Source organism: Helobdella robusta (assembly GCF_000326865.2).
Source record: "Helobdella robusta unplaced genomic scaffold HELROscaffold_2, whole genome shotgun sequence".
NCBI classification, from domain to species: domain Eukaryota; kingdom Metazoa; phylum Annelida; class Clitellata; order Rhynchobdellida; family Glossiphoniidae; genus Helobdella; species Helobdella robusta.
In genome coordinates, this window is record NW_008704083.1 from 9,818,333 (window position 1) to 9,832,246 (window position 13,914).

General features: G+C 33.7%; 3 protein-coding genes across 3 annotated transcripts; 1 reads left to right on the top strand and 2 right to left on the bottom strand.

Annotated features, from left to right (window-relative positions):
* Positions 1-1,842: 1,842 nt before the first annotated feature.
* On the bottom strand, positions 1,843-3,828 carry HELRODRAFT_64364 (hypothetical protein; the record flags this gene model as incomplete). The annotated part of the gene is made up of 5 exons (XM_009017841.1): positions 1,843-2,050; positions 2,476-2,548; positions 2,853-3,048; positions 3,265-3,430; positions 3,686-3,828. 5 exons carry the CDS (start codon positions 3,826-3,828, stop codon positions 1,843-1,845), a joined length of 786 nt encoding a protein of 261 aa, XP_009016089.1.
* A 759-nt stretch (positions 3,829-4,587) lies between these two features.
* On the top strand, positions 4,588-6,342 carry HELRODRAFT_64786 (hypothetical protein; the record flags this gene model as incomplete). The annotated part of the gene is made up of 4 exons (XM_009017842.1): positions 4,588-5,194; positions 5,311-5,378; positions 5,684-5,774; positions 6,065-6,342. 4 exons carry the CDS (start codon positions 4,588-4,590, stop codon positions 6,340-6,342), a joined length of 1,044 nt encoding a protein of 347 aa, XP_009016090.1.
* A 3,435-nt stretch (positions 6,343-9,777) lies between these two features.
* HELRODRAFT_160921 (hypothetical protein) lies at positions 9,778-10,998 on the bottom strand (the record flags this gene model as incomplete). The annotated part of the gene is made up of 2 exons (XM_009017843.1): positions 9,778-10,200; positions 10,795-10,998. 2 exons carry the CDS (start codon positions 10,996-10,998, stop codon positions 9,778-9,780), a joined length of 627 nt encoding a protein of 208 aa, XP_009016091.1.
* Between the last annotated feature and the right edge of the window lie 2,916 nt (positions 10,999-13,914).

Below are 13,914 nucleotides of genomic sequence, written 5' to 3' on the forward strand. Positions count from 1 at the left end.
CAATTGTGGAATAATTATTAATTTAATATATTAAAAATGATTTCAAAAAACTTGTCCGCCATATAGGTACCTTGAGTTCGTGAATTGTTTTCTTATCTTCTCGCAGCAGATCGTACAATTCCTTCCTATCATCTTCTAACTCGTTCAGCTGGGAGACAGCAAGTAGAAACTTATTAATTAAATCTAATTACTGTATTATTGAGAGTTTAGTACTGTTTATTTTAAGTAATTTGAAGTATTTGTTGAGATGAAATAACAAATCATTCATGCAGACAACCTGTTGTTTCAGATACGATTCAATTTTTTCCAAATTCTGTATTTTAAGTTGCAACTGCGGGTCTGGCATTTCAATCATTAGTCAAGGCCTTTCTCTAACTTGATTTCAGTTTAAAACTAACATTAACAGTTCTATAACATAGCGTTGATTGACGAAAACAATGTGGTATGTTGATCTTCGGCAAATGATTATCACACATTCCAAAACGTTTCACATATCAACCTAGACCGCACTAGACGAAAAACTAAATCACATCATGTAAAATCCATTCTTGAGATTGAAACTATGCGTAAAATTTAAATATAAATAAAAACTACAAAAGTTAGCAAACTGTAAAACAAGCGAAACAACAGCGCACAATATTAATCCTACTTATGACCACCACACAGCAGTGCTACGTATACGCAACGCAAAACTTTCATCCTTATTTATGCAGCTTATACCAGATGAAATAAAGTAAATATGATATACATATATTACGTATGCTGAGTATGGACACGTACAAACGCTTTGTTACAGTACAGATAAGAAAGAAACGTGAACATCGGATCGATAATTCAACATTGTAAGCAGATGGTTAGATAATCAAACCTGAGCCAGATGTATAGCTCCTTGTATAGACGCGTTCATCATCTTACAATCTATAAATACTTATATATATATATATACATATATATATATGAAAATATACATATTCATCAGTGCTTCTTAGCATGCTTGCACAAATATGTGACTGTGTGTATCACCATAAACTGAAAACTTAACGGAGTACGTAGCTTTTATCACACGAACGCGAGTGTACATTCACAAACACAATTTCACGAGAGTGTACAGAAGTGTACATGTGGTCGCGATTTGTATATAATACGGATGTAAAGCACACTTACGTGAGCGAGCGCATCCTGTCTGCTCGCTCGTAGAAAGTTGTCACTGAGAGGTCCCAGAAATAAATTTGTTAAGTGATCAAAATAAAAGTTTTAGAAATTTTCATTGATAAAAAATAATTAACTAGTTAAACTCATTAATTATATGAAAAACAAAATCAAGAGAAAAACCAAATAAATAAAAGAGGCAATAAATTTCAAAAATTAAATGAAAAATAAAATATTTCTGTAAACATCACATGTAAAAAAAAGAGAACATTTAAAGAATGAAAAATAAGACGTCATCATAAATAAAGACGGAGATGACGCAAAACAAATCCTCATATAAATTAAAAATAGATCCAACAAACGATTCATCACTCTTCAGTAAAAAATAAAAAAGTTAAAAAGTTATATCCCTCTTCAAAAAATCAAATTCATCATCACAACAGATCAATTTCATCGTCATCATCACGATCACCAGCCGATTAAAATACCACGAAAAATACGTTGCAATTCATCAGACATCGTTCGGATATCACCAATGTTCACAAAAGACACCATTTTGAAACCACCAAACAACTTACTACAATTGCCTTCTACCATCGCTGCACATCAACCCACAAAAGAGTTTCCTCAATCAATCCAATCCAAATACTCCAATCGCAATCCTTCACAATTCCAACCTTTCCAACTTAACCCTCACAATTCATCATGGGGCGACTTCAGCCCCTCCCCATACTCAGTGACGGCACTACCTAACCACCTCTCCATACTGTCCATGACCTCATCAAAGGTCAGCACGCCATCTTCGTTTCTGTCCGTCTCTTGTATCAGATGTTCCGCCTCGTCACCGGCGATCGTCTTCTTCTCTGGCATCAGCCAGTGCCTTATTTCGTGTCTGTTTAGCCTGGGTTGTGAATTAATTAACGGTCGAATAAGTTAGCGTTGCCCGATATATTTGAATATGTTAATTAGTTAGTCTCTATAATTCGTTCCAACATCATTGCTGATTAGACTATTTTCACTAAGCTTTGTAGAAACACGAAATTTTTATTAAGCGGTAATATAACTAAATCAAACTGAAAAAAATGATAACAAATTAAGATAATCAATAAAAATTGTCATTTGAGGCGTGAACTATAAAATAAAAATAGCGCTAAACACAGCAACTGAAAATTAATTTGGCCAAAAATTTAAATAAACTTACCAAACAACACACACACACTTAGTAAATTATTGTTAGAGCACATTATTTATCTATTTATAGTATTTATCTATTTATTTACTAACTGATATTGTATATTCATTTATTTATTTTCATACACTGCATACTTTTTGTCAGAATTCTCATCGTAAAAAAGAAAATTTTCATAATCCACGACTCTTTGCACTTCATCTGGGGTGGCTAGATGAGGCAAGTTATTTATTTATTTATTTATTATTATTTACAATTATAATTCATATAAATATTATAATTAGGCAGAATGTGCAACAAAATAACCTTAATGTGAAATAAAAATAAAATGAAGTTAATTCTTAGATTTAGAAACAATTCGAAAAAGTTGGACCACATAAGTTAATCATTGATTTATTTACATTTTTATTAATTTTTTAAAGTTTTTATCCCATCATTTTTATATTTTATTTTTATATTTTCAATAAATAACAATTAAAATTTAAAAAAAAAAAGAATTTTCAATAAAACCAACAATGTCCAAGGTACTCGTCAAACGTCACGTAGCCATCTCCATCTTTATCAATGTTCCTCATGACCAGGTTAACTTCATATTCGTGCATGTGGGCATAGTTGGCGGGGTAGAGGAAAGCACCATACTCAGTTTCGTTCAGTTTGTTATCTTTGTCCTCATCTGCAACTTTGAACCGACCTTCATCGTCTTCTACCAGCTAAAATAGAAAATTAATGAAAGATTAGTGGAAAATTAGAGGTTTTAAAAGAATGTGGACTTTTTATATTTATTTTTTCAATAGTAACCAAAAATTTAATGCTAAATTTAGTTTTTTTTTTATTAAAAATAACATTAATAATTCAAAAAAATGCAATATAAATAATAGTATTTAAAAAAATTAAAAAAAAAGATAATTAAAAAACACCATTTCCACCTTCATAAAATTTGCCATCTCCTGAGACTTGTCACTCTTGAATGACTCCAACTCTTGCAATGTATAACCATAAACCTTGGAGAGGTACTCATCCCACTCAACAAATCCATCTTTGTTCGTGTCTAAATCCTCTTTTTTGACTCTTGCATCATCTGCATCCTGCCTCCTTGCGATGAAAATTAAAAATAAATGTAAAAACTGTATTAAATTTTTCTAGAACAATTTAAAAATAATAGTTAAGTTGTTTTTTTAAAATTCATTGAAAAATTCATAAATTTCAGGACATAATATGTAGTAATCTTAACAACAAAAAGGAAATTTTAAATCACATCAGTAGCCTTTGGCGGTAAATAAAAAAAAATCATTAAAAATGACAAAATTTGGTTGTCACCCTAATTCCAATTCTCTAAAAATTACAAACTTGAAATAATTGAGAATGTATTGAGAAATTTCATCTTTATCAATTAAGTTGTCTTTGTTGAGGTCAATAAATTTCAAGTGGCTCAGTAGTTTATTTTTTTTCTCTGCCAATGAGATTCTTTTTAAGTCATCTTTCAAGTTCATTGAATCTTTAAAATATTTTTTCAAAATATATATATATAAATATCAAAAATAATAGCAATAAATAAAATTACAGACAATTTGTTTAGAATAGAAATTTAGTAGAAAAGTATTAATTTTTAGAGTTAGTAAGTTTAGTTTTTCCTTTATATTTTGAATTTTAAAATTGAAAATTTTAAAGTTATGACTTTTATATGTGAGAAATGAAATGAGCACAAACAAAAAATTTAGTTTTGTGACAAGACAGTTAGATGTTCAGTTAGACAGACATTCTACCGATTTTTAATTCAATTAAAATTAAAAAAATAAAAGAAACTTACCTAAGAGAACATTTGCATCATATTTGGGATTGTGGACCCCATTTATAAAATGCTTGTTGGCATCTTCTTCGTTGGGATTGTATTCTTTGTCCAATTTCACCAAACTTATTTGCAGAAAACTCGCAAACAACGTGAAATAGACTTGGAACTTCGTTGAGGAGCCCACCATCTTTAACAAATTTGCGTTGAAGGAATGGTTTTGAAATATTTACAATCGAATTAACTTTTACTTTCCAAACACAAGCTTCTATTTTTTCAATGTTTTGAAAGCGTTAATACAAGTAAATTAACTTATGAACACTAATTTTGAAAAATTATTTGCCCTATTTATTAAAAAATGGCATTAAAATTGTTGAACAGAATTTCATTAAGACAAGCTAGATCAGCCATTTTAGCCGCTAATTTTTGTACAGAAACAACTCTAAATAAAACAAAAAGCAATATGAATACATTGAGATTGAATTTTAACGATCCGGATGAAAATGCCCTTGGGTCGGATCCTGATGATTTTGCGAAGGAAGAACTTTCAAATGAATCGAAAAACTCCCAACTTGTGAAGGCAGCAACTATTGAAAACTGGAAACTTAAGAAAATAAATATATTGGAAGAACTAAAAAATAAAGACTCCATTCTCTTCAAACCTTCCATTCCCACAAAATCAACATCACTGGCCACCTACGTCAATCATTCACTAACTCTACAGAACCTAATTAGATTGGGGGTTGATCTCACAAAAGTTGAATATAACTTAGATATAGCTGAGTATCTTGTAAAGTCAGATTTCAAAAAAGACATTCAACCGTACATCCTTTTCCTACACGACCACAAAGTCCCAGCCACCGAGTTAGCTGGAATATTCACAAAGAATCCCAAAATATTCATAGAACCATTAGAGAATTTACAATTGAGAATTGATTATTTGAAATCCAAAATGTTTCCAGATGAATCCATAGTAAGAATCATAACAAAGGTTCCATCTGTACTAACCACTTCCACCTTGGTAACTGACAAACAACTTGGATTTTTGCAAGAAAAATTTAAACTGACTGGTTAGATAAGATTTTAAATATGAATTATTCACCGAAATTTAATAAAGTTATAAACAATATACTCACATAACTCTTTGTTTTAGGATTATTGCTAAAGTTGACATTATGTTTTTAAGGTGATGAAGTGAGGATTGTTGCAAATAAATACCCCAAGCTGCTTGTTTGGAAATCTAATTTGATTAGTGTAGGTTCATTTAGCTAAATTATTGTTAACACGATATAACTTCCTCTGTTTATTACATTAAATGTTTGTTTCATACAGACTTATTGTCTGTTCAGTCATTTGTTTATTTGTCCACTCATTCATTCATTCATTCATTCATTCATTCATTCATTCATTCATTCATTCATTCATTCATTCATTTATTCATTTTTTTATTCATTCCATCATCAACATTGAGACTTGGTATTACTTAATTCATTACGAATTTGTCATCTTAGCCACATTAAATTACGATGTTGCAACAAATCACAAAAATGTAAATGTAGGAGAACAAATTACATTTGGTGGGTGTCATGGGTTTCACAGACGCAGAAGTTAAGAAGATGCTGTTAACTTATCCTAAGTTGCTCACTGCTGGTATTTTTTCTTATTTTGTATCTTTGTTTTATGATGATACCAATTTCGTTTTACCATTATTCATCTTAATCTAGCATTCTTTTTAACGTTGATTAAGAAGTGTTTTCAACGTTTCAATTCATTTCTACAAAACAATTTATTAACTAATTCATGTTAAATTTTTGTAACTTCACGTATTTGTGATTAATTCTTAGTAGCAGTACTGCGCCAGACCCGCGCTGCGTGATGCTGCTTCGGTTGATACCATCATATTCAATGAAAAATATACATTGTATAGCACATTCTCACAGGCAAAATTGCCCTGGCCCAAAGGTTTGACTACCTACACAACTCAATTGGTCTCAGTCACGAGGATATCTTACAGTGGCCTCAGGTTCTCAAGACCAGGCTGATCATAATCCGACAGAGGCATGGATTTTTAAAGTTGTTGAAGAGGGATCAGTTTGATAAAAAAGTTGAAAATTTTGTGTCTCTGAAGTCTCTTGTGGCTCTGAGCGATGAAGAGTTCTGTAAACTTGTTGCTAAAGTTCCAGCTCTACATTATAATGATTATTTAAAGTCGCTATAGTTTTTGGGATTTATTTATTCTCTCTCTCTCTCTCTTTCTCTCTCTTTCTTTCTCTCTTTTTTACTTTGATATTTTTTACTGTTTAAATTTTCTTTTTTATTAATTATATTCAATAATTTTTAAAAGCTGTACTTGTGTTGGTTGTTCAAATTATTTATTATTTACAGAACGCTATTGTTTATTCTGTAGTTGCAAAATTTACGCGCACACGCCCACACAGAGACACACGTATACACACATACGTTTACACACACATACGTATACTACACAAAAACACACACTTTTGTCGGTCGCATTTTCAGTTCGAAGTAAATTCTTCCTCATCAAACTTTTATACATTCTTACGAATTTTCAACAATACCATCATCATTATTAAATATCATAAACTGTCACATTCAGAAAAAAGATTAAGTATAATATTATTTTATTTTTGAATATTATTTTTTTTAATGTAAAAGTTTTCAAATTTTCCATTGAGTCACGAGGTAATTTCCATTAAACAAATGAACAGCGTACAATAGTAGCAGAAATTGAACTTCTGCTAAAAAATACAAATCCGAAAATGATATCTTTTTCCTTAGTGCCATAGCCATAGAAGTACTACCGAGTTTTCCTATTTGAGCTAGTAGTATATGATATTTTATAATTCTCTCTCCACAATGTGCTTGGTGGGATTCCGACAAAATTAACATTAAATGGCACCGCTAACCTGATTTTATATCGCACACAGCCATAAAATACAACAGCAATTACTGTTTTAATTGCAGTTGCAGACCAAATGAAGCAAGCGATAAATTTGAAGAAACTATCAAAAATGAGTTGAAACAATATTAACATCTGTGATAGTTCGTGTCGACTGTCTGCCTGCTAGGTCGTTTGTTTGTTGACACGTCTAACTAAATCAAATTCGTTCGCAAGTTCGAGAACAATTGGTATTCGTTCATTATTATTATTAATTTAAGAACATTAAGAATAGAATGCCGCGGTGAACATGCACATCACAGTGTTCATCCGTGTTTTTTTAAAATAATCGCAGCGTGAACATGTTCACGTTTGAATGTTCATGCCTCAACAGAGTGAACGTTTCAAAATAAAACTCTTAATTTGCTTTCTTTGAGTTTGAAACGGACGCCGCCATAACACTTAGTGCATCTAGGTATTGTTAGACTTTAAGAGCCAAGTTTCTTATTTTTTTATAATGTGGAAACAAATGTTATTAATTAATAATTACATTGAATTAATGATGAATCGAACTATTATATTAAAAAAAATAGCTAAAATATATAGTTAGTAACAGCACATTCATTCTTTCAAAAACACTGTATTTAAAACGTACGTAGGTACTGCACGCACCACACATACCACACACACACACATGAAGGAATCAGTGTAGAGAAATAAAATTTTCATAAAACAAATTGATTACTGAAAACAATGATCCAACAATTCTTCTCCCCCCCCCCCCCTCTCTCTCTCTATTTCTCTCTCTCTCTTTCTCTCTCCTCTCTCTCACGCACGCACGCACACTGATTCACAGATACAATGAACAAGAATGACATCAATTCAACGTGGTCACGATCCCAGATTGATTTATATTCAATTAAGATTCAGAAAATCACGTAAATTTTAACGAAACCCCCTATATTATATATACATATTATGTCAATAGAGTGAATATCATAATAATAGTAATAATAACTATAGATGGGTGTTTCTCCATAAATACACACATTGCACATACGTAATAAGTTACATATACATTATGTATATGTAACTTAATATATTATATATATATATTACATAGGTTTATAAATAATACAAATAAATATATATTATATATGTATGTAAGTATGATATATAGGTATTATGTGTGATTATTTATATTTATTTATTTGTTTATTTATTTATTTATATATTATATACCATATATCAAGTCGTGTATTTTTGATATAATCGAATTTGAGATCCTTTTATTTGCAATAACAAGACGTACGTGGTAGCGAAACTTTGAGAAAAAAAACTAACAAAAAAAGTAAACTAAATCCTTATTAATATTTAAAACAATGTACTGGTAAAGAAATACAAAACACTGGAGTAACATATACTAAAAGAAATCTGAATTCTTTCAAACATCATTGATACATCAATAACACATGCAAATATTCTTCGCTAAAACTCTATGAAACTTTATGTTTGTTCAACAGCTGCCTAAACTTATTGTCTATTTGACGTCCTTATATTATTATTAAAAGTATATTTTTTATTTAAGTCAATAATACTGAGACTACTACTACTACAGCTTCTACTGCTGTGGCTAATGTGGCTACTACTAATACTACTATTTATATACTACAATTCATTGATGATAACAACATCAGTAACAGAATCAGCATAACTGGCTGTAGTAGTTGTAGTAACACTATCATTAATAATAGTTGAAATATAAGTTGTTAAGATAGTAACAGCGACATGTAGATGTAGTATTATTAGCAGCAGTAGAACTGTTACTGATACAAATAGTAGTGTATTGTAGTAGTATTAATTACCGCGACATGGCTAGAAGAAATACTAAAAGTAATTAACAGTATTTTACGTAGTAGTGCATTGTTGTATGTTTGCTCTGAATAGGTATGTCTATGTACGTATGTGATATGACATGTTGTGTGATTTATTTGCATTGACGCACACACACACACACACACACACACACACACACACACACACACACACACATTAACACAGACACACACACACACACACACACACTAGCACAGACACACACACGCTAGCACAGACACACACACACGCACACACACGCACACATACTAACACACAGACAGACACACTTACACGCACACATACACAAAAACACGCACAAACAAACACGCCTACATTTACACATATATACACACACTTACAAACACATGACACACGCATGCACACAAACACATACAAACACACAAACATCGATTGATATTTCAATCTATAATCTTACCAGATTATTTTGAATCAAATATTAATGGAAGGATTACATATATAAAAGTACTTGTGCATATATATTCAATTATATAAAGTTAATAATTAAAAAGTATTTTCAGTTTGAACACTATTATTATTGCTATTATTATTATTATTATTGAATATTTCTATTATTATTATTATTAAATATTTTTATTATTATTTTTGTCATGAGTCCTACTCGTTCTAAATTTTTATTTGCGATGTATAAACAACTTTTTTTTAGTTTTAAATCATTTCCGTAATATCATTTTCCTGCAGTTGGTGCTAGAAGTACACACACACACACACACACACACACACACACACACACACACACACACACACACACACACACACACACACTAAAACCAAATCATTGACGAATGACACCAAAAGCCAAGCGTCTGACTAAATTTGATTTTATTTGCTATAACGTCAGTCAACCCCGTCGGCATTCAACTCCACATTTTCCAACACACAGACGCGCAAAAACCGCTGCAGAATGCACGAGATATTATTCATAGCAAAAAAATATTCCCTACTATCGCCTGACCTAATACTGATATTTTTACAAATCCGATTGAAAAACCCGAAGGTGTTACGGTCCATGGGGCCGAGGACCTCGATACAAATCGGTAAAAACTCCATCGAGGTGAGAGCTCCGTCGTACTTTTTGATCTTCTCGTCAGATGCCCTGGTTGCAGCTAAACCGCTTTCTTTGCTAGTAAGCTGCACGTAGCGCTCAGCAAAGGTGCCCGGAACGGTAACGTCCCACGCCAAGCACCTGCCGGCTCTCCAAGGGATCAAGGTACACCCGTCAGGGCGCTTACCGTCGTGCGCCGCAACGCCCGACGGTTCCTTTAAAACCGGAATTGAGGCCTTGGAGAAAAGTCGGCACAAAAAATCGTTTATGGCTGAATGTCGCTGCTGGCGACCTTCGCCCAAACGACAAACAAGACCATGATGGCCAAGTTCATCCGCCTCCGCGCCGCACCTGCATGTATATCGACTCTGAACGGCTAACCCCAGACGGAAGCCAATGGCTGTCCTGACCGTTTCGTCGTCCAATCTGGTACCCACCGACGTATTGGGCAAAGATCTCAGCCAGCCACAACTCGCCTCGCTGGAAACTGCCAACAAGCGAACTGAGGTCGCCGAGTCAGGGCTTGAGGAAAGCAACTCTTTGAATGTGCGTTTATATGCTTCCTCCAAAATGTTGCCCTGGGAAAGGTCTGTTGGTTGGATTGGAGTCGGTGGAGTACAGTGTAGGTTACTAAATTGCCGAAGAAGGGCAGACTGTAGGTCAAGCGTGGCAGATGCGGAAGATTTATAAACAATTGGTGCAGGCTGAACCACGCTTAGTAACCCCAGTCCCCCAAATCGTACCGGCAGCTGAGCCTGAGACCAACCCTTGTCGGTAATATCGACGTTACAAATTGCTGAGAGGGCCACCCGCAAAGCACCCTCAAATTCGCCCAAAATGGCCGCATTAACAAAGTTGGATGTGCGCAAAAAATACATCAATTTCGGCAAACTGAGGGCGCCGCGGATGATTGTCAGCTCGTCGTGGACCGGGAGAAGAGAGACACGTTCGAGGGCAAATCTTAGCTCAAAAAGTTTTTTATTAAAAAACCTGTCCTGATGATCGCCGGCCATCATTGGAGTGCCTAAAAAATTTAATGATGAATGGGGCACTGTGGGGACATTAGCCAGCACGTGTGGCATTTGAAACGTGTCATTTACAAGTAGTTCACACTTGTTTGTGTTTAATTCAAGACCAATGATGGAAGCGCCGACCCTCAGCGACAGGAAGTCGTCCGCTAAGATGTTACCCTCTGCGGCCAAGCTGACATCGTCCAGGTAGCCACAAACAAACGCAGAGGATGACTTCGTCAACAGCGGGTGAAGGGTTAGAGCAAAAAGCATCTGTCCCAAAGGGTCGCCTTGCTGTACCACCCAGGCGTCGTAACCGAGAGAAGAGACTCGGCCATATGCGGAATGACAAAAATTATAAATTTGAGGACAGTGCTGCTTAACTGCCTCTAACATTGAGTCTCTTCTCAGGGTGTTGAAAGCGTTCTTGAAATCAATCTTCAAGAATCCCCACTGTTTTGGAAGTGCTGAAATCAGTTCACGTACGGCGTGGACGGCCGCCTCAGCACCACCTTTCACGCCGACGCCCAATTGGATAGGATAGAGTTTGGCTTTGACCTGTTCCAACACTAGCGCCAGAGCGCACTTACTGGCCAGCCTCCTCCAGAAATTCCCCACATGTATGTATGTATGTTTGTAAGCGTGTATGTGTATACGTGATTTCTTTAACGTAAAATCCAACTTTTATCACAGGTTCAATAGGAGGAGTTTTCAATTTGCGTTCATTAGCTTTCACGCTTGGCTTAATTTCTTCTTAGCATGTGGGTGTTGTTATTATTATTATTGCTATTATTATTATTGCTATTATTATTATAATATTATAATTATTATTGCCGTTGTTATTGTCATAATTGCTGATGTTGTTGTTAATGATGTGGTTGTTCAGGTTAATGATATCGCTTTCTTAATAAATATAGTGAATGATTGAAAGATTGATTGATAGATGGATCTGTTTATCAATTAATTGATTGTTGACTGACTGAATGAATGAATGAGTGATCGATTAAAAGATTTAATAAGCAGTAGTAGTAGTAGTAGTAGCAGCATCAGTAGTAGTAGGTAGTAGTAGTAGAAGGTAGTAGGTAGTAGTAGTAGGTAGTAGTAGTAATAATAGCTGCTAAAGCTACTGCAGCAGCCACAGTTGTGATAATAGTAATAGTATTAGTAGCAGCAGGATTACTAACAGTATTAGCAGCAAAAACAGTAGTATTATCGATAAATGTAACAGTAATAGCAGTAGTAGCAGCATCAGTAGTAGTAGCAGCAGCAGTAGTAATAGTAGTAGTAGTAGTAGTAGTAGTAGTAGTAGTAGTAGTAGTAGTAGTAGTAGTAGTAGTAGCAGTAGTAGCAATAATAAAAATTGTCGTACTGGTGGTAGCTTCAGTAGCATTAGGAAGTAACAGTACCCGCTTCAGTAATAAACTTACTGTATTGTACTTAGTAGTAGTATTTCTATTTATTCATGAGCACTAATTTTACAATCAATAAAAATAATATTCTTACTGTACCTATTCATTCATTTCGATCATTCCCACGTTCTGTGTATATAAAATATCTGTGATTGCTTTGATACATTATAACTTACCGTTACTATGGTTACCGTTATTATTATTTTTATTAATTACATACACACACAAGCACACACACATACACACACACATACACACAAACGTACACACAACAAACAAACACACACACACAAACAAACATACACTACACACACATACACACATAAACAAACAAATACAAGAACACTCAAAAACATTTTTAATAACAAAAATGTATCAGCAAACAGTAAAAAAATGTTACAAACAAATAGCTTAAATTAGAATTCGTTCACAATAAAAAATATATTTGCATAGTTAAGAAAGTTAGACAAATCTTCGGCAAACAAGCTTTCTTATTATCATTTTGAGAGGCAGCGTTGGAGCCTAACTGTGTCAAGGTGGGAAAGATTTAAAAGAATAAACTCGTATCAGAAATTGAAATATTCTAAAGAAATAAATTAGAAATATAATACTTCAGTTAAGACTTCCCGTGGTTAAAATTCGGCGAATGAATGAAACCACGAAATGTTGTTATCTATTGTCATACACACAACAGCGTTTGACAGCAACGTTACTCAATATTCATTGAATGTAACACGACATAAAGGAATTGAAGATAATGCAGCAGACAGTTAAATAAATTCAAAAGAATTTGACAAGTCAGTCACTTCAATCTGAGAAAATTATTCACACGCACATAGTCAACTCAAATTAGCTGATGAGAATTATGATAGTTAAACGAAACAATTCGAATGATATTCATGTGCATGTGATTTTTAGGTATTTTTTACTTGTTTTCAAAGCGTTTATAAATCTTAAACTTTTTTACGTCGGCAATTGAATTTTTGATAAATTTAACGTCGTTTGTATGAATGTTTCAAAAGTGGATAGCTGTTAGAGAAACGAGCAGCTAACAGATTGGGGAATGAACAAATACAGCCAATAAATTAACGAATGTTTTCTTAAGCTTATCAATGGTGCGTAACGTTCAGACAATCACACACACACATTCAAACACACACACACACATTCAAACACACACACGCACACACATTCAAACACACACACACACACACTTGCACTCTCTCACAAAAACATACTTGCAACACCACACATTCACCACATTTGCACACAGTTACATATACACTTCAAAAATCTGTTAACGAAAATACATACTTAGATCGGTCGCAAACGTTGAAATTATAACACACGAATTAATCATTTTGTCATATTTATTCTCAGAATAACATATTTGTGAGGTCGACACACACACACACACACACCACACACACACACACAAGCCTACACACACACACTCACACACACACACACACACACACACACACACAAATAAGCACACATACACACACAT